This window comes from Aedes aegypti, chromosome 1 (genome assembly GCF_002204515.2).
Source record: "Aedes aegypti strain LVP_AGWG chromosome 1, AaegL5.0 Primary Assembly, whole genome shotgun sequence".
Lineage (NCBI taxonomy): Eukaryota > Metazoa > Arthropoda > Insecta > Diptera > Culicidae > Aedes > Aedes aegypti.
In genome coordinates, this window is record NC_035107.1 from 282,980,251 (window position 1) to 283,004,303 (window position 24,053).

The 24,053-nt window shown below is 37.7% G+C and overlaps 1 protein-coding gene across 4 annotated transcripts in view; it reads left to right on the forward strand.

Annotated features, from left to right (window-relative positions):
* Positions 1-24,053, forward strand: part of LOC5569887 (elongation of very long chain fatty acids protein AAEL008004) — a 222,093-nt gene that overhangs the window by 170,059 nt on the left and 27,981 nt on the right. For 3 of the 4 annotated variants that reach the window (XM_021837997.1, XM_021837999.1, XM_021837998.1), the window contains one exon: positions 9,117-9,224. In XM_021837997.1, the coding sequence (XP_021693689.1) occupies positions 9,117-9,224 (108 nt within the window). Of the gene's footprint in view, positions 1-9,116; positions 9,225-16,883; positions 16,965-24,053 lie in introns of all 4 variants that reach the window. The other variant, XM_021838001.1, reaches the window with a different exon arrangement.

Sequence of the window (24,053 nt, forward strand, 5' to 3'; positions counted from 1 at the left end):
GAAGAAGATAATATAAATTTGAACGTCATCCTCGACTAAATATATCTTGCCAAAAATGCCAATGATGGTGAAACTCGAAAGAACTGCCAATCAAGTGAAGAAGGGTGCATATTAGATGACCGGTTCGTTACCACCTCGAAACACAAAAGTAATGATAATTATAAGAGCTAAAAACTTTTCGGAAACTAGGCTATTCGGGGAAACGGGTTGTTCGGGGCACTGGCATTCTGGGAACTGGCGTTCGGGGAAACGACATTTGGGAAACCGACGTTCGAGGAAAAGTAGCTCAACCGTTTAACATAAGCTGTTCCTACATATGCCATACTGTGTTTTATGATCAAACTTGATCCAAGCTATTGTTTTTTTGTTTTCATAGTTATTCTTTCTTCTTTAAAAATTGGCTGTTCTTTCTAATTGTACTTTCAAAGGGAGATTGGTGTAGTGTAATATGTCACAAAGTAAATTAATGGAATTTGTTTTTCGGCTTTCATGGCATATTCTCCCTTCTTTTGAACATATGCTGTTCTTCCTAGGTTTATTGTCTAAATAATTAGGGATGGTTCACATATTATGTCACGCTAAATTTTAACTTTTTCGACGAGCGTCAAAAAATATAAAAATCGTCCAAATGGTTCGAATTACATTTCCGACCATAGGTGGTTAATTTTAAGAATTTTTGATTTAAAGATTCTCCATTCAATTAATGAAAGACTGCAACAAACCGAAAGTCCTACCGTTAAAAATAAAAAAATAATACGAAAATGTTTTACCTATGAAAATTATGGTTTTCCTCGAATTTTACAGTTAGATGCATTCACTATTTACTATTTACCATTTTCCTGGATTTGAACACCTCAATGATCTCTTGTTATTTTTTTTTTCTGGGGAATGTCCCATTCTGGGGAATGGTTTTCTGGGGAATGTCCCATTCTGGGGAATGGATTTCTGGGGAATGTCCAATTCTGGGGAATGGCGTTCTGGGGAATGTCGTTCTGGGGAACGTCATTCTGGGAAATGTCGTACAATCGAAAAATACAACAATATATTTCTTAAGTAATTCATGGGAATATTCCTCAATGAATCCCTGAAGGTGTTCTAGGAGAGATCTTTTGAGGTATTACTGGAGTAATCCTCGAAGGTATTATTGGAGAAGCTCTTGGAGGTATTACTGAATAAATTAGAGGTATTCTTGGAGGAATCCCTGGAGGTAAACCTTGAGGAATCTCTTAAGATTGTCCTGAAGGAAACTCTGGAGGTAGTCCTGGAGGAATCTCTGGAGGTATTCTTGGAGATATTCCTGGAGGAACCCCTGAAGGTAATCCTGGAGGAATTCCTGGAGGCCGGTTCAAAAAGTGTTCCATTTGAGTCTTACCGGAACCGAATCGAGATTACCTGGATGGATCCAAGTCCGCCATTTGATTTATACCATCATGTATATTCAAGACAATATAAAAACTCATGGATTTCGAGTCGTCAGAGCGAAAAATCTTAAAGATTGATGTGTCGCATGCTATGGTTTCCAATCATCGGATTAATGTCCTTTTCCAGGGTTCCGGAGTCGGCTTTAGGATATTCCGGAAAAACGTGTAGATAACCCTATGTTGCACAAAATTACTCAATATGCATTATATTATACTTCTGTTGTATAATCATAAAGATTGATGTGTTTGTGCTGATCTTTGGTACCCAACTGATGTCCCAGAATCCGGAACCGGCCAGAATTATTCTAAATGAGTTGAAAGATTCGGAATGTATTAATGGTTTATGATCCAGTTACAAATACTGTAATTTTGTTTGATCCTTGTAAAACAATTTTGGAAATGTCTCAAATGACCTTCGGACAGACCTCACGAACATCCGTATAAATTCGCAACCGACCGTCCGGCTAGGGTTCCCAATACAGGTCACGAAACTTGAATAGTGTTGTAACACCAGAAACAGAATTTTATTGAAAATAGGTCAGGAGCGCAAAGGTTGAAAACACAATACAGTATATCGTAAAAATAACATTACAATTACATTATATTATATTATATTGTATATGAGGTTTTTATAATATCTACACTGTTACTTCATAAGGGCTTGACTGACATGAACGATTTCTCTTCATCGATTCTCTTTTTCGCTAATAACTAAATAATAAATTAGATAAATCTGTAATATTTCTTGGTAATGAAGCAAGATATAGTGATTCTCCACCCAAAAGCACGAAAATATGTTGCGAAAAGATAATCAGTTTTCTGCAATAACGCAAAGTGAGCAACGGTAAAGTGGAATCGATGAATGCAGATAAGCCCTTATGAGAAAAAAAAACAATTCTGATATGTCTTGCTTTCATGGAATAAACGCTGTTCAGGAATGTACGGATAAAAGTTGTAAAGAAGATATAAATGGGTTATTCGGGCATCCAACGCAATCTTGTTCAAACCGTGCTTGTAAAAATCTTGACTTTCTGGTTAAAATTTACCAGATTTATTTTATACGCTTTTTGTTCTTTAAGACAATTAGAAACAATTGTATTATCCTCATTCAATATGATATTACTGATACAGTATAGTTGGTTGTGCCACTCTTCCCCGAATACCCCGTTTCCCCAATTCTTCGAAAAGCTTTTGGCACTGATAATTGTGTGAATTGCATACGTTCCAAGGTGCTGGATAACCTGAAAAGCTGATATGCACCCTTCTTCATTGGATTGATGGTTCTTTCGAGTTATATTGTCCTCAGGTTTTTGTGCATTATGTTTTAAGGCGAGTACAGCCAAATATCGTCTACATTCCATTGCTTCTTGTTCTGTCACTAAAGAGCATAGAATGCTTCTTTTTGATCAACATTATTTTTCGGGGAAACAGGTCATTCGGGTTACTGGCTTTCGGGAAATAGGGGCTTCAGGAAAATTGGCCTTCCGGGAAATAGTATTCGATGAAAAGTAGTACAATCGATTGGTTTACATCACGTAAGATCCTTCCTATTTGCTTGACAATTTATTTTTCAGCGTTGATAGGAGCTTCAATGGATAACTGATATCTTCCATCTCTTGATCTCTTACGATTATAACAGTGCAACACTAAAGCTTTTGGGATTTTTTTTTTACCATAGATCAAATCACAATGCCCTTGGCTAGCGTTCCATATAAAAACGAAACAGAAGAGGTTAATATGGCTCAGTTATTGGTTGAAGAGAAAGTGAACGAAGGGAGCCTCTCAATTTGAGATAGGTCCTTTTGAAAAATTATGGAATGTATCGAATTTAGTAGATTCTTGAATTGAAATTCAAGTGGTGCTTTTTTTCGTTCCGTACCATTTTTTTCTCATAAATCTGTGCTGAAATGTTCATGGTCCTCAAAATCACACCCTACTGCACTCAAATCTAGAATGAACGGTTCTCCCCAGACCGTTATTATCATGGAAAAATCTCCATCAAATCTTTGTGCTCACCATCCTAAACAAAATTGGAAGTTTCGCCCTTTTTGCTGCGTAACCATCTAAAGCATTAATTTGTAATAGATCATGTTTCAATGTTCTCAATGACAACCTGGAATTGCATGACGAAGTTTGTTTCACAACTTACTCCTTTGTATAGGCTCAAGATGTGTAAGTCATTACGGAGCCAGTTTTATATTATTATTCGTAGAATAGTTTTTATAGCGCAATCGAATAACAACATGAACTTGAGCATTCATATTTAACATTTTCTCAACATTACTTCAAATAATACTTTCAAAACTAGCTTACGATTGTGTGCTGCCATCCATCCTACTTTGCTGAATGATTCTTTTCAATTGTGACCTTTTTAAACGAGTCTGAAACTCTAGTGAACATTCAATTTTAATTAAATTTTTGTACAAAACGTGAACGAAAACTGAATTAGGAGGAAGCAGCAAGCACCACTAATAGACATGTACAAGGATTTTGTGCATCGTTCAGGTTTGGTTTCCGGAAAATCTTGAATTGTTCTGTAGCACAGTTTGCTATTCTGTTGGTCTACTATAAAATGGTTCAAATACTTAACAAATTGGAGAATTCTGTGTATACTTTATGTTTCTGTCAAGTTTCGATTTGGTTTGGACACATCAGCCTACTGCACTTCTGTGTATACTTTATGTTTCTGTCAAGTTTCGATTTGGTTTGGACACATCAGCCGCTATAACGGGTAAATGCAAACAAAATTATTCTCTCTGTATAATTGTAAAGTTGAACATCGTCTTCGGGTTGTAAGCTACTATATGTTGTGTGTTTTATTTTTGTCAATTTGATTATGATTAGTAGCTCCACTCTGCAAATTCCGTTGAACAAAATGATAAAGAATGTTTTATACTTTTCATTTGTTTCTTCCATTTTTAACCGCTAATTTTACAGAAGGTTTAGTGATAACGAAATTCGATGTTACTAAAAGTACTTGATCAAAACAATAGAACGTGAAGCAGGCCTTCCAACGCCTGCCTTCACGACTTCATTTTTTTGCGGCCCGGTAAGAGGTTAAACACTTCTCATATCTGGCCCTATTGATGCGCTACCAACTTGAAGTTTGAACATACGAAAGGTTTATTATTAAAACTTAAGGTTCGTCATTTTAAGGTATTTAATTTTGAAGACTCTCTACATTGTTAACGATATCTTCCTAAATTTGCTTGATTTTTTTTTCAGCTATTTATTCGTTTGATTTTTAAAATATGCTTAATATTATGAGGATTAATACAATAATTTTCTGCAGCTTTCTTCGGGTGGGATATCTCGCATAGATACGTTTCGCATAAGGCCGTTTCGCACAAGGACGTTTCGAATGACGTTTGGTGTAATGGACATTTGGTATAATGAGAATTGTATGCCTTCTTTAAAATGCTACATGTTCTTCTATGAAATTACTTTATGCAAAACGTCCAATATGCGAACCGTTCGTATGCGAAACGTTTTTATACCTGAGAAAGATTACAACAAATATTAGGAAGATTTAGAGGCAGATAGATAGCTTGCACTTTTAAAGATAGTACTCTCACATAAATTTCATGGAAAAACTGTTTGACAAGATTGTTACAAAATCCGTAGTAGGATTTTACAGAATTTTTGCCATCACAGAATCCGGCACATTATTCTGAGAAAGGTTAACACAATCTCTGATTTTTTTATTTGATGTGTTTCTGATGGAATCTTAAGGACAAATTTCAAAGGATTCTCACAAAATCCGATACTTTATACCAAGAAATCCATTGGCAGGATTTTCAAATGATACTAGATGAGATTCTGATGAAATCTAATGAACATTCGTTACAGAACACTGATAATTCGGAGGAATGCTATCGACTGAGGGAAACTGGCAGTAATCTGTTATTGGCGTTGCAGTCAGTGTAAATCAAAAGCTGATTCGTTTCAATTGTCCGACGTTTCGATGTATTTAACACCTTTTTCAAGGATTCTAAAATATAAACATTTAGGTACATAAATATCAGTTGGTCAAGGAATTTTACAAGTCTTACAGAAACAATAGCTTTTTCGTCAGGTGGCTCTAACTGTCGAGCAGTGGTCATTACACATTTAAACATTCAAACAAAACTTCCTACAAACATTACAGAAAACATTAATCATTTATACTAAGTCAAAATATTCTAAATATTATAATTACTGGCACAATAAACTCTTAGTTGTAAAACACTGATTCTAATTTAGTTTTCTTTGTCGTAAATCTACTTGTCCAACTGTCGTTTCGTTCTTAATTAACTATACTATGTTGTATGCAAGCCGGCTTTCAAGTTTGGTTGTGTGTTGGTTGTTCTCGGTCTTCTGCAAGCAAATGGCGTTCATCTCTCTCTGTGTCGTTGTGTTCTCTTCTTTGGGTTTTGATTGTGTGTAAGACACGCGCATCCATTCACAGTACGTACAATATTACTGACTCGTTCAGTTTCTGTCGATATATCAACACCGTTCACCTACCAGAGAACCACATATTTGTATCTTTCGATGTGGTATCTTTGTTTACATGCATACCACGAGATCTCGTACAACAAATTGTCATTGAGCGCTGGCAAGACATCAAGCCCAACACAAACATAAATTTGGATTTGTTTTTGGAAATAGTAGATTTTTGCTTGAAATGCAGTTTCTTCTCGTATAGAGGGAACTACTACAAGCAAATTTTCGGCACGGCCATGGGTAATCCACTATCACCCACCGTAGCCGACTTGGTGATGGAAGTGCTTCTCGACAGTGTTACCAGAACTATCAACTTTCCAATACCCGTTATTAAAAAATATGTAGATGACCTTCTACTTGCAATACCAGCAGACAAGATTGACGAGCTTCTTGCAATATTCAACCAGTTCGATCCAAACATTCAGTTTACCTGCGAAATTGAACAAGATGGACGCCTTCCCTTCTTGGATATGGTGATAGTGCGCCACGAGGACCAATCTGTCTCTACCGAATGGTTTACCAAACCAATGGCATCCGGACGTTTTCTAGATTTTCTTTCTAACCATCCACTGCACATGAAAATTAACATGGTTAACAATTTTATAAAACGAGTTCGATTGTTAAGCACAAACTTAACAGAAAATGCAGTGGATAAAATCATCGATGAGCAATTAAAACTTAACCATTATCCAAGGTCACTGAGACAAAGGTTAATCAATCAAAAAAGTAGACGGGATCGAGATTTGTCTGAAATACCTACAACTGAAGTATTGTACAAACCTTTGGTTCATGTTGAACATTTAACCAGTCGTTTGAAAACGCTATTTAAGAAAGACTATCCAAACATCGTTTTGGCAACACGGAATGAACGGACCGTAGGATCTTTTTTCACCAATACCAAGGACGTCATCCCACCTCTCATGAAAACAAATGTCATATACAGAGTTCTATGCAACAGCTGTGATGCGAGCTACGTTGGACTCACTACCACAACTCTAAAACAACGTCTTTCCAACCACCAATCAGACATAAACAAATTGGAAAAGATGACAGAACGCAATCCTGAAAGTCCGACAACATCATATGATCTTGCTCACTTGAAGGAGAAAACTGCCTTACTCCAACATTGCATAGAGAAGGATCATAGGTTCGCATTCGACAAAGTCAAAATACTTGACCAACATCGTCGCTCCTCTGCATTACCCATATTGGAAGTTTGCCATATAGTCAACACTGATCATACGGTAAACAAACGATCAGATGTTGACTGTTTATCTTCACAGTATGCTGGTGTCTTACACACAATCAAAACCCAAAGAAGAGAACACAACGACACAGAGAGAGATGAACGCCATTTGCTTGCAGAAGACCGAGAACAACCAACACACAACCAAACTTGAAAGCCGGCTTGCATACAACATAGTATAGTTAATTAAGAACGAAACGACAGTTGGACAAGTAGATTTACGACAAAGAAAACTAAATTAGAATCAGTGTTTTACAACTAAGAGTTTATTGTGCCAGTAATTATAATATTTAGAATATTTTGACTTAGTATAAATGATTAATGTTTTCTGTAATGTTTGTAGGAAGTTTTGTTTGAATGTTTAAATGTGTAATGACCACTGCTCGACAGTTAGAGCCACCTGACGAAAAAGCTATTGTTTCTGTAAGACTTGTAAAATTCCTTGACCAACTGATATTTATGTACCTAAATGTTTATATTTTAGAATCCTTGAAAAAGGTGTTAAATACATCGAAACGTCGGACAATTGAAACGAATCAGCTTTTGATTTACACTGACTGCAACGCCAATAACCGAACACTGATAATATTTTTAATAAAGTGCTGGACAAGCTACTAAAAAGTTTCAACGTTTCATTCTATCGAAATCTATCGAAACAACTTTGACCAGCACTCAATATCATACCTAAGCTTTGATCCGCGATTCAAAAAGGATGGACAGGCTTTCCGTAAAATGCAGACTGAATGGAGTATAACTGCCCTCAATCGAAATCTTAAAGTCCGATGATATTCCTTGAAGTATACTTGTACAAAATGTACTCTTGAGTAACATGTGAAATGTATTTAATCGTGAGTACATGGGTTCACCAAACTACCCTGAATATTGTGCCAAACAAACTAATTTAGTCACATGATGAAATTGGCTCCGTAATGCTTTAAAGAGCTTGAGCCTATGAAAAATCAGCTCTAGAGGAAAAAAATATGCTTGTAGTCACGGTTTGTAGTTAAAAACAATTAAACATAGTTAATAGTATTAGAATGCCTCAAGAAGCTATTGATATAATCCATTTTGATGGTTACGCTGCAAAAAGGGCGTAACAGTTTGTTCATCTTTTCATTCATAACTCCGCCCAGAGATAACAAATAACTAAGCAAATTAGTTAAGAAGTATGGATGATGAATTGCATTTAATAATCACGACCAATGGAAATCCGTGAAAATATCTCGTAATTACCTTTGACTATCTGGACTTATACTATAAAAAGAGAGCAACAACTTTTTTTTAAATTTTATCCACACATGCAGGTTAGCCATAGAAAACGACTGGTGAGCACATATTTAGTGGAGATTTTTTCCAATAATAACGGTCTGGGGAGCTCCGTGGCTTCTAACGTACGCTTATTACACAGTGGACATCAGGAAAATATGTTAAAAGACAGGGAGCTGTTATTTTAAATTCGCTCACTGTATTTTACATAATAAAAAAAAGCAGATTATCTTTCTCGGTGAATACCAAATATGGTAACCCTAACCGACGACGACGATTTATGGACTCGGTCGAGCATAGCCGTACATTGTTTCATCGAATCGGTCACAGCTGAAAATGCGGGGAAAGGAAGGCGACAGGTGGCAGAGAACGGTGATTTAATCATGATTTGCGCGCCGTTGGGAACTTAGAGAGGCTTTTTGGACGGTCGCATTCGATAGCCGGAAAAAGTGGTTCATGGTCGCGAAGCCGTTTATCAATATCTAATTTTCGTCGTCCGAGATTACACTTCGTGTGTGCACACCGATAAACTGGTTCGTTGCGTTTTGTTGGTTCATGAGAACCAAACCGCTGCTGCTGCGACTACATGTTCAAAGGGCTGTTTTAGGGCTTAGGGCGACAGATTTCGTAACTTCAACATGACTCACAGCTTGATAACAATCCTAATAACGTATTTTTCTTCTCCCCAACCATTTCAGGTCCTAGGCCCAAGGCTTATGGAGAACCGAAAACCATTCCAGCTGCGAAACACCCTCATCCTGTATAACTTCGTGCAAGTCGTCTTCAGTGCCTGGCTGTTCTACGAGGTATGACCAAGATCTTCCACGCGCCAACTTTGAACCCATTAAATCCCATAATTCCATTGTCTAATGACCGGTAATAAGCGTAACGTAGCAATCGTTACTGACTACTGCCCACACGGGACGAACAACCTCTACGAAGACACACACGGAAGCCCCGACCACGAATCCTTAATCGAAGAAGTTTTTACAATTACAGTCCTACCGGAGCGTGTAACCTTCGGACAGGTTATTCGGTTTGGCTCTGACAATTGGTGCGGGAAGTTCCGCCTTATGCGGGGTGGTGCCGTCCTTGAACGCGGCTAGGAATCCTCTCAGAAGCAGCAGCTGCACCAACAGCATCAGAAACGGAATCGACTCAGGGATAACGACTGCGCCTTTCACTTTTTCCAACTTTTCATTACCCATACGACCTATACGACTGATTGTGATTGTCATCTCGGATCTGGTCCCCGCCGTCTGCGCCGGGTGTGTTGCACGCGGTAGAATTTGCGAGGTAGATGGAGGTTCTCAAGAAGTGGACTGATTGGACGGAGTTCATTGGCCGTTGTGGATTCTGGGCGATGGACTCTGGGAGATTGAATCTAAGGGGTTTTGAACTCAGGTGCACGGGTTGCACGGGTCAACGAATTAGTTCATTGCTGTTGTAGATAGTGGATGACGCAGCTGTAACACTTGAAGTAGTGTAAAGTGACTTTATTGAGTCTAATACATTACTTGACACGAAATTAGTACGCCCATAGTTACTTGTTGTTATATTTGATCATTTAAATTTAAATGTCTTCTCTCTGATTTTTTTTTAATTTGGTTGTAGATCTATTGCAGTTTTATATATTACTTCTTGATTTTAAGTCAACTACAAGGCCATGATAAAATTAGTAATGTTATATGGCTTAACATATCTGATCATTTGGATTCGTTTCATTTTGAAATCGAATTTATTTGCAGAACAACATAACCTCGGGATGAACCAGGCTAGAACTAAATTTCCCCATAATTAAGAGTCAATAAGAACAACAAAAGGTTCGAGGAGATTTTGTGCATTTTTCATTAGTTTATATTAGTCCAGGTTATCTAAATTTCAGTTCAGAAAACCTCAACCTTACCCTGAGACAACCTAAGTGCACTTTATGAGTGTTGACTCTTCAGGGCTTTTAATACTTGTGACCATCAGGTTACCATTACATACAGTAAAGACTGTCAAGATTATTGTCGAAGACTCGAAGATTCGTTTGAAAAACTTAAGAAATTGTAGAGAAATTTCAGATAATTGCCAATCAGATACCTAACGACAATAATTGGCGTATTCTAGACAATAATCAATCGAGACTTTAGTTGGAATACTGACGAAATATCTTTTGGAATCCTGGCGGGCTGTCATAGACTTCCAACTGTCTTCCGTTCAGGATTTCACATCAAGAATTATTCCGAATTAGGATAGGAATCCTGACTACTCACTACGATTCTGAATTAAATTTACAAAATGGAGTTTCGAATGGAACCCCGTGAGAGTGTCTACTAGAATTCCGTTATAATTTCTGTTGGTGTTCTATCAGGTTTTCATCTAGTATCTTGTCGGGGAATCAAACCGGAATTCCAATCAGATTGATTCCTGATGACTATCGATTTAGAATATAAACAGAATCATGTTGAAAATCTGTTAAAATTATGTCTGGAACTCTACCGAGAAAATGACTGGAATCCCATCTGGATTTCTGTTGCAACCTTGCAAGGTTACCGAACGGAATCGTCACAATATTCAGTCTGAGGTTTGTGACCAATATTTCGCCAAGAAAATAGCTTAGGATATTGACTGGATTTACTCAAGGTAGTGAATCACTTTTTAGTGACATGGTCACTTTTTTCGACAACAAAAAATCATCAAATTCACTTTTTCAGAAAAATGGTCTCTGAACTCACTATTTTCGTGATCGATTGATAATAAAATTTAAGGGTCAAGAAAGATAGGGCGTGGCTATTTCTCTGAAAGAATTCAAGTGAACATTTCTTAGATGTTTCTAACGGAAAATGTAAAAAAAAAAATCTGGGGAGAGTTTTGGAGAAGATTCTGGCAAAACATAAAAAGCGACTTTGGATTTTCTGGCCGAAATATTTAAATAATTTTTGGTGAAAACCAGGACCAATATCTGACAGACCTGCTGAATAAATTATAAGCGAACTTTTAGCAGTATCTGCGGCTGAAGAAGGAATCTTAAACCTGCTTTATGAAAGAACCTCATCAAAGTTCCTCCGGGAGATAAGCCACAAACGGTTGTAAATAACATTTAAAAAATTCAAAAAGTTCTTTGGAAACTCGTCCAGGACGTCAAAAACGCGAGAACTAATTTTGCTAGAAATCATTTCAGAAATGACATTAGAAATTTCAACAAATAAGCTATACATTTTTCCATTGATTAACTCTCGATACTGTTTTTCCACGACTTCGATTAACTGTTTCTATACAAAAAACACGTTTCTAAGATGAATGCCTGAACATTGTTGGACAATAGTTATCAATCAATAGTGATATCAGTGACTTTTCTGTAATGTCAAACCCACATGTTTAAGAATTTCAGCAACACATATGCATCTACTAAATAGAGTTTTCTTGAAAAGGACGTTTTTAATCGTTTACCGTTTGCATTATAATCAAAGTCATGGAACAGATTAAACGTGCGGTTACGAGTCGTCTCTGGGTGATATGATTGTTTTCAATTATTTATTTATTGAAACATTCAGTTGAAATGTTGGTATTTTAAGTACGCATGAACTTATTTCCTAATTACTTAAGCACAACATTCATCTGATTTGGTTGTCTCTAGATCGTCAAATGTCAACTGTGTTCAGTGATGGAAAGTGGCAAACATGTCCACTGAATCGGAACCAGGGATTGAATCCTGAGAAAATTGAGAGAATCTCTCACGTATCGCTCTCTGTAACTATCATAACATGCTGCACATTATGAGAGACTGTTTATCGTATACTGCTACAAGTTTGATCAGATTGGGGGGATAGTAGTGCATGATAAAACCCCTCTAAACATGCTCCAAGCCTGGGGGACACTGTTGTTATTGGAAGTTCGTGGATTATTTATCGTGCCAGTTAAGAAAAACCCCTATCCCCAACGGTAAACAAGCGAGAAAAATGGATTTTATCATCGCTCTCTCGTTGGGGCTCTCGCTCGCTGCTTCCATTTATCAGACTTGTTACACCTTGCGATACAATGACGATCGTGGACCGCAACAGATGGGATGTTTTTCTTTGCTTGCTTTGATCGTGCTTCATTCTCAAATGAGAGCGAATTCTGCAACGCCTGATCGGAACAAATACAAAGAAAAATGCTCGCGAGCATTAGCGTGCTGATTTATTCGCATCTTTCGTGCTCGCGAGTGAACGAAGCTAAAGTGACTCGTGAACGTGTTCGGAGCTGAGATTTCTGGGTTTCAAGGGTCAAAATCATATCTTGTTTGGTTGCTCGGGAATAAACATTCGCGAACTCTTAGCTATTTCTTTTGGTATGTTCTCCCGAGCAGGTGGGGGCGAACTTACTCACATCAAGTCTTTTTCGCGAGTCTGTCATGTTTTATTCGCGTTGATTCTCACTCGTGAGGTGTTTCGTGATGCGAACATTTCCACCACTGTTCTGGAGTAACTGTTTGATTTTACAGAAACTTTGTAGCAATTTAATCATGTGTTTGGCATGGTTTTGAATTTTGGATTCTGACAGGATTTTATTCTGCACATTCTGAAATTCATCCACATTTTTTTATGAAGTCTTCCGATATATTGTCTACAATCATAAAATTCCCCTCGATTTATTCCACCAATTTGTATAATAAAATGCTTCAAGTAATTCGTTTCATACCTCTTGAAGTGAATCTTCAATGAACTTTTGACAGTTTGGTTTGCAGAGTTTATTTATATGATAAACTACGATTTTTATTCTAACTGTAATCGGAAATATAAAACAGGACAACCAAAATAATAATCACTTCGGTATAAAAATGAGAAGTGAAATCTGTTATGCTCTCTATTTGACAGTCAAGTCTTTTATGGCAGTCAAGCCTTATCCCGGGCAGATAACTGTTAAGAAATGTATAAAACTGTTGCAGCTCTCTACTTTCTGAATTCATCCAATATGTAAATTGATTAATGTATTTTTGAAGTCACAATTTTTATCATTTTAATCCCCAAAGACCCAATTATTTTGCTGTCTGACCGCTACCAGCCCTGCCCAAGGGTTCCGACTGAGATATTTGACAGGCTCTCAATAAAGAACTTATAATTTCAAAATTATCACTGGAATCTCGGATAGAATATCCGCGGGAATCCTATCAATATTTTGACTAAATAATAATCTCATAAGGATGCTGCCTGAAATCTTCCTAGGTTCCCTATTCGAACCCCGTAATATTCTTGACTGTATTTCTCTTAGAATTCTTACTTCAACATCATTTCGAGTTTATGGTGTAGATTAAGACAAGTTTGATAAGTGAGGATTCCATTAGAATTTCTTTAGGATATCGAAAAATGATGCGACTCAAATTCAGTTTGGAGCCCACATGTTCAAATGTATCCTAATTTGCATTCCGTTAGACTGAAATAAAGATTCTGGCATTTTTTCGGCGTTACTATTGGAATAGGGTATGGTAAAGGTTGCTGAATTAAGAATCTACTGAAATTCAGATTGGAAACCTTACAAGGGAAGGTCACGAAGGTGTTACACGGGGTTTTCAACCAGACTATTTTTGTTAGATTCTTCATGTCGAAATATGAAAAACCCCAAAGCCTTTCGGGTGATGGACCAGTGGTGTAGCCAGGAGGGGCTCTGAAAGGATCGATTTTGTACGAATATAATATTATTGAGCCAAATGAAAATTTGTCAATAAGATTTTTTCAGTATTTATTACGGTAGTAATGAACAGAATTGACATTAATATATGTTTATTATGTATTTTTATGCCATTGGCGTAACTAACATGGAATATGGACACCAACAAAAAATTGGTTTTATTAAAATAGTATACCAACAAGAAACCCATCCCTTGCGCCTATGGCATGGAAAAAATACATTTTAATCATACATTAATGTCAATTCTGTTCTCTACCATCACAATAAATACTAAAAAATATTTTTGTCCATATTCCAATTAGCTTAATAATATAATATACGTACAAAATTTCCCCTTTTAGAGCCCCTCCTGGCTACACCACTGGTCCATCACCCGAAAGGCTTTGGAGTTTTTCATATTTCGACATATAGAATCTAACAAAAATAGTCCGGTTGAAAACCCCGTGTAACACCATCGTGACCTTCCCTTGTTAGTTTGAACCTCAATTGCAAAATGATTAAGGTTCAAATTCCTTTTTGTGGATTTTGAATGAAAATGCTATTGAAATTCTTCCAGGATTTCATTCTATTCCGATAAGCCGTCTTGTGATTGATCACAAGGGTAGGTTACCCTTGTGATAGGAGTGTACCACTTGGCATGAAGCTATTCGACATAAGGTCCTATGACGTAACGCCGTTTGACATAATCTGATTTATAGCTCTTCTTTCAAAATATGCCTGTTCTTCTTGAAAAAATATTATGCCAAATGTCCGTTATGCTAAATGTCCGTTATGCCATATGTTCTTTATGCCAAATGGCGCTATGCCAAATAACCTTAGGCCAAATGACCCAGACCCCTCGTGTTTGGTAGGGCTTCGGCTTGGATTGCGAGTTAATTGCATCACTTTCTAGTAATTCTGCACTGGCGTTCAGAGAAATAACATTCTACGAAAAGTAGGGGAACTGGGGGTAAAATGAACACCCTAAGCAATTTCCATGTTTTCTTGCTTATGAAGCTGTCAGATTCAGTACAATCTAGTCACACAAATTCTACCTCGTTTCTGAATAGAACTTTAATTCAACTTTCAGTTGCTGTCAGCCTATTGAAAAGTACTTGAAATTCATCAAAGTTGCTCCCGAATGTATATAAGTCATAAGCATTTCTAGGATTATACTTTGACAGGACTGGTAGCGAGTCACTTTTAATTTTCAGTTCTGATGCTTTATAACATAGTTATTGTTAAAATGGTCTAACTTCATTGTTGTAAAATAAATTTCAATTTCTCGTGGTGCATGATGGAACATTTATCTTCTATTGAACAATCTTTTCCATGATTTATGACCCTAAAATAATTAGATGATTCTCGTTTGAGTCACATCAGCTCTGTTGAAAGTTTCACAAAATATAAAATGAGCATTGTGAACAATCAACCATGGACATATTGTAATAACCATTTTATTATAAGTTTCGAATTTTTTAAAGACTATTCGTTTACTGAGAAGAGGTTAAGCAAGCAAATAATCAATACTTTCACGTTGAAAATAGTTTTGTTTTGCCCCTTTTTGCCTCGAGAGGAGAATACTTCTTATTCATATTTTGCTAGACCATAGCCAAACTAATTCGCAGGATTGCACCATGTTTCACAATCCAAGTAACAACTACTAGCCCGCTTATTCGCCTTTTCATTCTATTATACGGTTAATATAGGGCATGTCAGCTCCACAATAGCCCTATATTATCACGCAGGGTGATTTAAAGTGCTATTTGGTTACTTGGGAATTCCGCTTAAATCTATATGAATAAAAACGGAATGGTGTCACGAGAACGGGATTTCGGATTTTGAAAATTCTTCCATTATTATATTCTCATAGTATTCCGACGTGTTTGTGAATCTAAAAAGCTCAGGATATGAACGGGAAAGTCGAAAAAACAGGAGTTAACAGAACTGTCATTTTGTATGAGACGTTCCATGGCGTTTCAACAGCCTACTTCATGGCAAGCCAAAGTTTGCTGGGACTACTAGTTTCAAATAAATTACCATTAGAAGTTGAACTTTTATATCTGCTCTCAGTTCCTATTTTTTGTATGTTATGCAGATCTAAAAAATGTCATTTCTACAAAATACACCAAAAAATCGAAAGTCTTGAGGGAACATCATCCACTAGATCATATAGCCAGTTTCAGAAACTATATGCCCTCTAGTACCGCCCAGTCAGAATCTTAGGCTGACATACAGTTCAACGAACCGGAACCGGATTCATTAATCCCATCGGGTAAACCTCTTTTACCCAGCATTACTCCAACCCGCTTGAGCAGAAGTCAATTGCACTACCTTGAATAACCGCACCGCAACACACCAGAATACCGGGCAACGACTCCTCCAGCAATGACGAGTACGACGACGACGATCACGACGACCTTCCTTTCACTTTCGACAAGATCTACCATCAGATCCATATGTTCCTTTTGTGTTCTGATTCAATTCAATTTGAGCGCTGGCTCCGCAAGAAGACCATCGCAAGCAAGCACCACCACCACCAATCATTACCCGCCATATTGCATTGAACTTTGCTGTGCTCGGACCGCCATTTATTCTAGGAGAGATCAATAGCCGTAGAATCGGCGCGACCTTCCTTAGGAAGCAGCGAAAACCCGGAACCATTGCAGCTACCTACGGCTAACGCTAATCGAATTCATTATGTTTTTCTCTTTCTCTCTCTTTTTCTGTGTTCGCCCCATTTGTACAATGGTTGATCTGTAAATTGCTTGTTGTCTCCGTATGCTTATGATTGCAATAACCCTTCCACCCCCGCGCTTGTCCTCCCCCCTCAGTGTCTGATGGGCGGTTGGTGGGGAACGTACAGCTTCCGGTGTCAACCGGTGGACCACGGAACGACCGGCCAAGCGATGAGAGTAAGTTCCAAAGAATCCTCCCCCCTCGAAAAGCCCGCGTCGCCCCCTCGGTGAGCCACCAACAAAGAGATTCAGAAGTCAGGATCAACCAGTAGAGTTTCGTTAGCCATGAAATCAAGTTCTCTCCTTCGGAAAACCGAAAATCGCTCTCCGTTCTAGTGCTGCTTCCCGCGCGAGGAACGGACCTTAGCGGCACTAGGATGGGTTATCCCCACCCCCCTCAACTTGGATCCTCTCAAAGCTATGACCCAGAGAGGAGCGGAGTCGGTGCTACGGTAGCCAAGCCAGCACACATCAACCGAACATACACAAACCCACACACATACCTACATACACATACAAAAACACAAATATTCGAAAAACGAACCAGCTGAAGCCCAAATACAGGACATCGAGAAACACTACGGAGAACGCCCGCACTAAAAACGGGACCGTATCAAAAACTCGCAGCTCACCAACATCTGCGGGCCGGTAGTTTGACACTCAGAGTGCGTCTTAAAGTACTCGAGGGGTAGTAGTTTCGGGGGATGTTTACTAACACCATTATTGCAGCTGGGCACGTCGTAGTAGAAAACAGGAACACCTAGCGGTATGACCTAGGCCCCCTGAAGGATCCCCCACCCCCCCGGAAGCGGAAGCGGAATGCAGCCGGTGGGTATGGTAGCGACGATTTCTCGGGGGAATTTGGGTTTTTTTTTCTTAAAATCTTGGTGTTCGAGAATTTCAGATACTGAATCTTATCTATTTTTTATAGACGACACTAGTTGCGAACATATGTTTAAAAGGATAACAAGCCTTTCCGACTACCTTAATTATTCCCTTATTAGTGATTTTAATGCATCAGAGCTGAAGCTCTCTAAGCTTAGTTTTTCAAACATCCTATTAAGAGCTACTTTAGAGGTTGTTGGAAAATTTGCTGAGCTCTGCCAGGAATTTTAACAACAATACTCGAAAATTGTGAGGCTCATTAATTGCAATGCATCTTTGAAAGTTGTGCGATTTCTCCAGAAGCTGTAAAAGTTTCCCTGTAGAAATTTGTCAAGCTTGTTTCCAGGAGCTAGGAAAACCTCTGTCCATATACTTTTTAGGAGTCATAAAAACTTCTTTTCAGAGCTTCAAAGGCTTCAAAATTAAAAAAAAAAACAGAAACTCAAAAAGCTTCTTTTTAGAAGCTGGAAAAGTTTCTCTTAAGAAGCTGTATAAGCTTCTCTTCAGAAGCTGAAAAAGCTTCTCTTCAGAAGCTGTAAAAGCTTCTCTTCAGAAGCTGGAAAAGCTTCTCTCCAACAGCTGATAAAGCTTCTGTCCAGAAGCAGAACAAGCCGCTCTCAAGAAGCTTGAAATAGCTTCTCTCCAGAAGCTGAAAAAGCTTCTCTTCAGAAGCCTGAAAAAGTTTCTCTCCAGAAGCTAAAAAAGCTTCTCTTCAGAAGCCTGGAAAAGTTTCTTTACAGAAGCTGAAAAATCTTCTCTCCAGAAGCTGGAAAAACTTCTTTCTAGAAGCTGGATAAGCTTCTCTCCAGCATCCGGAAAAGCTTCTTTTCAGCAGCTGGAAAATTGTCTTTCCAAAAGTTGGGAAAGCTTCTCTTTACCAGCTTGGCAAACTCATTTTCAAAAGCTAGGACAACTTCTCTCAAGAAGCTGGAAAAGCTTTTCGTGAGAAGCTGAAAGTGCTTCTAGTCAGAAGCTGAAAGAGCTTTTGTCCAGAAGCTGAAAATGCTTTTCTCCCGAAGCTGAAAATGCTTCTCTCTAGAAGCTGAAAAAGCTTCTCTCCAGAAGATGAAAAAACTCTCCAGAAGATGAAAAAACTTCTCTTCAGAAGCTGAAAAAGCTTCTCGTCAGAAACTGAAAGAGCTACTCGTCAGAAGCTGAAAAAGCTTCTGTCTTCCTTTCAGCAGCTGGAAAATTGTCTGTCCAAAAGTTGGGAAAGCATCTCTTTACAATCTTGGCAAACTTATTTTCAAAAGCTGGGTCAGCTTATCTCCAGAAGCTAGAACAACTTCTCTCAAGAAGCTGGAAAAGCTTCTCGAAACAAGCTGAAAGAGCTTCTCTCCAGAAGCTGAAAAAGCTTGTCTCCAGAAGCTGAAAAAACTTCTCTACAGTGGCTGGAAAAGCTTCTCTCCAGTGGCTGGAAAAGCTTCTCTCCAGAAGCTGAAAAAGCTTCAATTCAGAAGCTGAAAAAGCTTCTCTCCAGAAGCTGAAAGAGCTTCTCGTCAGAAGTTGAAAGTTGTCCGATATCTCCAGAAGCTGTAAAAGTTTCTCTGTAGAACCTTTACAAGCTTGTTTCCAGATGCTAGGAAAACCTTTGTCCAAATACTTTTCAGGAGCCATAAAAACTGCTTTCCAAAGCTTCAGGAGAAAATATATCCAGAAACTCAAAAAGCTTCTTTTCAGAAGCTGAATAAGCTTCTCTCCAGAAACCTAAAAAGCTTCTCTCTAGAAGCTAAGAAAGCTTCTCTTCAGAAGCTAGAAAAGCTTCTCTCCAGAATTTTAAAAATCATCTCTCCATAAGCTGATTATGCTTCTGTCCAGAAGCAGAACAAGCTGCTCTCAAGAAGCTTGAAGTAGCTTCTCTACAGAAGCTGGAAAAGCTTCTCTCAGAAGCTAAAAGTTGTCCGATTTCTCCAGAAGCTGTAAAAGTTTCTCTGTAGAACCTTTACAAGCTTGTTTCCAGATGCTAGGAAAACCTTTGTCCAAATACTTTTCAGGAGCCATAAAAACTGCTTTCCAAAGCTTCAGGAGAAAATATATCCAGAAACTCAAAAAGCTTTTTTTCAGAAGCTGAATAAGCTTCTCTCCAGAAACCTAAAAAGCTTCTCTCTAGAAGCTAAGAAAGCTTCTCTTCAGAAGCTAGAAAAGCTTCTCTCCAGAATTTTAAAAATCATCTCTCCATAAGCTGATAAAGCTTCTGTCCAGAAGCAGAACAAGCTGCTCTCAAGAAGCTTGAAATAGCTTCTCTACAGAAGCTGGAAAAGCTTCTCTCCAGAAGTCTGAAAAAGCTTCTCTTCAGAAGCAGGAAAATTTTCTTTCCAGCAGCTGGAAAATCTTCTCTCCAGAAGCTGGAAAAACTTCTCTCCGCAAGCTGGATAAGCTTCTCTCCAGCAGCCGGAAAAGCTTCTTTTCCAAAAGTTGGGAAAGCTTCTCTTTACCAGCTTGGAAAACTTTTTTTTTAAAGCTGGGTCAGCCAATCTCCAGAAGCTAGGACAACTTCTCTCAAGAAGCTGGAAAAGCTTCTCGTCAGAAGCTGAAAGCGCTTCTCTCCAGAAGCTGAAAAGGCTTCTCTCCAGTAGCTGAAAAAGCTTTTCTCCCGAAGCTGGAAAAGCTTCTCTTCAGAAGCTTTAAAAGCTTCTCTACAGAAGCTGGAAAAACTTCTCTTCAGAAGCTGGAAAGGCTTCTCTTCAGAAGCTGAAAAAGCTTCTCTTCAGAAGCTGAAAAAGCTTCTCTCCAGAAGCTGAAAGAGCTTCTCTTCAGAAGCTGAAAAAGCTTCTCTTCAGAATCTGAAAAAGCTTCTCTCCAGAAGCTGAAAAAGCTTCTTTTAAGGAGCTGGATAAGCTTTTCTCCAATAGCTGGAAAAGCTTCTTTTCAGCAGCTGGAAAATTGTCTATCCAAAAGCTGGGAAAGCTTCTCTTTACCAACTTGACAAACTCATTTTCAAAAGCTGAGTCAGCTTATCTCCAGGAGCTAGAACAACTTCTCTCAAGAAGCTGGAAAAGCTTCTCGAAAGAAGCTGAAAGATCTTCTCTTCAGAAGCTGAAAATGCTTTTCACCAGAAGCTGAAAAAGCTTCTCTCCAGAAGCTTAAAAATCATCTCTCTGGCAGCTGATAAAGCTTCTGTCCCGAAGCAGAACAAGCTGCTCTCAAGAAGCTTGAATTAGCTTCTCTCCAGAAGCTGAAAAAGCATATCTTCAGAAGCTGAAAAAGCTTCTGTCTAGATGCTGAAAAGCTTCTCTACAAAAGCTGAAAAAGCTTCTCTTCAGAAGCTGAAAAAACTTCTCACCATAAACTGAAAAAGCTTCTCTCCGAAAGCTGAAAAAGAATCTCTCCACAATTGGGAAAAAACTTCTCTTCAGAAGCTGAAAAAGCTTCTGTCTAGATGCTGAAAAGCTTCTCTCCAAAAGTTGAAAAAGCTTCTCTTTAGAAGCTGAAAAAACTTCTCTCCATAAACTGGAAAAGCTTCTCTCCGAAAGCTGAAAAAGAATCTCTCCACAATCGGGAAAAACTTCTCTTCAGAAGCTGAAAAATAATTTCTTCAGAAGCTTTAAAAACTTCTCTCCGGAAGCTTAAAAAGCTTCTCTTCTTGAAAGAGCATATCTCCTGAAGCTTTTCTTCTAAATCTAGAAAAAACTTCTCTCCAGAAGCTGGAAAAAGCTGCTCTCCAGGAGCTGGAATTTTTTTCTCCAGAAGTTGAAAAAGTTTATTTACAAAAGCTGGAAAAGCTTTTCCTCAGATTTCTCTCCAGAAGCTTAAAGAGCTTATCTCCAGAAACTGAAAAAGCTTCTCTCCACAAGCTGAAAAAAACTGCTCTCCAAAAATTGAAAACAAAATTCTTTAGGAGCTTAAAAAACTTCTCTTCAGAAGCTGCAAAAGCTTATCTCCAAAAGCTGAAAAAGCTATCTCCAGAAGCTGAAAAGGCTTTTCTACACAAGCTGGAAAAAACTACTCTCAAGAAACTAGAACAATCTGCTCTCCAGAAGCTGGAAAAACATTTCTTCAGAAGCTTAAAAAAAACTTCTCTCCAGAAGCTAAAAAAGCGTCTTTCCAAAAGCTCAGAAACTGAAAAAGTTTATCTTCAGGAGCTGAAAAAGCTTTTCTCCGAAAGCTGAAAGATTTTCTCTCCACAAGCTGGGAAAAACTTCTCTACAGATGCTGAAAAAGCTTCACTTCATAAGCTGGAGGCAACTTCTCTCCAGAAGCTAGAAAAAGGTTTTCTCCAGAAACTAGAAGAACTTTTCTTCAGAAGCTAAAAGAACTTCTCTCCAGAAGCAGCAAAATTTTCTCTCCAGAAACTGAGAAATTATCTCTCCAGCAGCTGATAAAGCTTCTGTTCGAAAACTGAAAAACCTTCTCTCCAGAAGCTGGCAAAGTTTCTCTCCAGAAGTTGAAAAAGCTTCTCTTCATGAGCTTGACAAGCTTTTTTTTTTCAGAAGTTGGAAATCTTGCTCTCCAAAAGCTTGCAAAGCTTCTTCCAAAAATTGAAAAAGAGAGAATCTTAAAGAGTTTTTTTTTCAGAAGGCTGAAAAAACTGCTTCTTCCAATGAGCTTCAAAAGATTCTCTTCCAAGAAACTGAAAAGGCTGCTTCCAAGAAGCTGGAAGCGCATATTCGAGAAGCTGCAAAAGCATTTCACGAAAAGCTTCAAAAGTTTTATTCCAGAAATTATCTTTTTGGCAGAAACTGTAAAAGTTTTTCTTTAAAAGCTAGTAGAGCTTCCTCGCAGTAGCATGAGAAGTTTTTCTTGAAAATCTGGAAGAGTTTCTAACCACATCTGGAAAAATTGTATTGAAATATTTCCCTTCTGAAGCCAGAAAAACCTCTTTCTTGATGAGATTTACTATTATGACAAGTCTTTCAAACTTTCCAGGAAAGAATTTTATAAAACTTATCAAAGTTCTAGGAAAAAATAATCAAGCTTTTCTGGAAAAGTTTCCTAAAACAAGATTTTTCGGAAAACCGGGCTACTTGGTTTTCCAAAATTCTTGTTCTAAGAATCTTTTCCAGAAATGCATGACATTTGGTATGCATTTCCAATTTTTATGTTGAGATATACTTTTTTAGAAACGTAGTATAGCATCTTATTTGTATCTTGACAAGTTTTTTCTCAAAAATCCTGAAAAAATTGTTGACGCTAGGAATGCTTCTTGTTGGTATTTTAAAAACTTCCCTTCTGAAGCTAGGTAAGCCTCTTTTCAGATTAGATTCATTATTCTGTAATGTCTTTCAAACTTTCCTGGAAAGCATTCTAGAAAACTTCTAGGGAAAAAACATGCTCTTTTAGAAAAGTTTCTTATAGCAAGATTTTTTGGAAAACCGAAAAATATTGTTTAAAGAAAATTTTCCAGAAAAGCATGAGTTTTGGAATGCATTTCCAATTTTTCTGTTGAGATATGCTTTTTAAAAAACGCAGTAGAACATTTTCCCAGTATTTTGAGATTGGTTTTTTTTAGATACGGAGTAGAGCTTCTTCCCAGTAGCTTGAGAAGCTTTTCACCAAAATCTGGAATAGTTTCTTTCCGAAATCTGGAAAAAATTGTTGACGCTGGAAATGCTTGTCGGTCGTTCAAAAACTTCCCTTCTGAAGCTAGGAAAGCCTTTTTCCAAAAGAAATTTTCAAACTTTACTGGAAAGCATTCAAGAAAACTTATCAAATTCTAGGAAAAAATCATGCTTTTTTGGAAAAGTTTCTTAAAACAAGATTTTTTGGAAAGTCTAGCAGCTCTCGAATGCATACCATGTTTCTGTTGAGATATGCTTCAATTAGAAGCGCAGTATGACATCTTCCTAGTAGCTTGAGAAATTTTTTTTTACAGAAATGCAACAGAGCATCTTTCTAGTAGCTAAAGAGAGTTTTTCTCCAAAATCTGGACAAGTTTCTTTCCGAAACCTGGAGAAAAAAAAAAATGTCGTTGGAAATGCTTATTGTCGGAAATTGCAAAACTTCTTTTCTTCTTAGGAAAGCCTCTTTCCAGAAGAGATTCACTATTAGGTAAAGTCTTTCAAACTCTCCTGAAAAGCATTCTAGAAAACTTATAAAAATTCTAGGAAAAAAATCGGGCTTTTCTCGAAAAGTTTCTTAAAACAAGATTTATCAGAAAAAAAATCATGCTTTTCTCGAAAACTTTTCAAAAACAAGATTTTTTTGAAAATAATAAGGCAGCTTTGTGATGCGTTTCAAATGTGTCTGTTGAGATACCTATGCTCCTTAGAAACTTAATTTCTCCAGAATCTGAACAATTATCTTCAAGAATTTGGGGTTGGAACTTTTTCTTAGATGCTGGAACAGCTTTTTCCCAGAAGTGACTTACTACAATCGTTCCTGGAACTTTGAAAATTTCTAAAAAAAAAAAATATGCTTTTCTCGAAAGTTTTTCAAAAACAA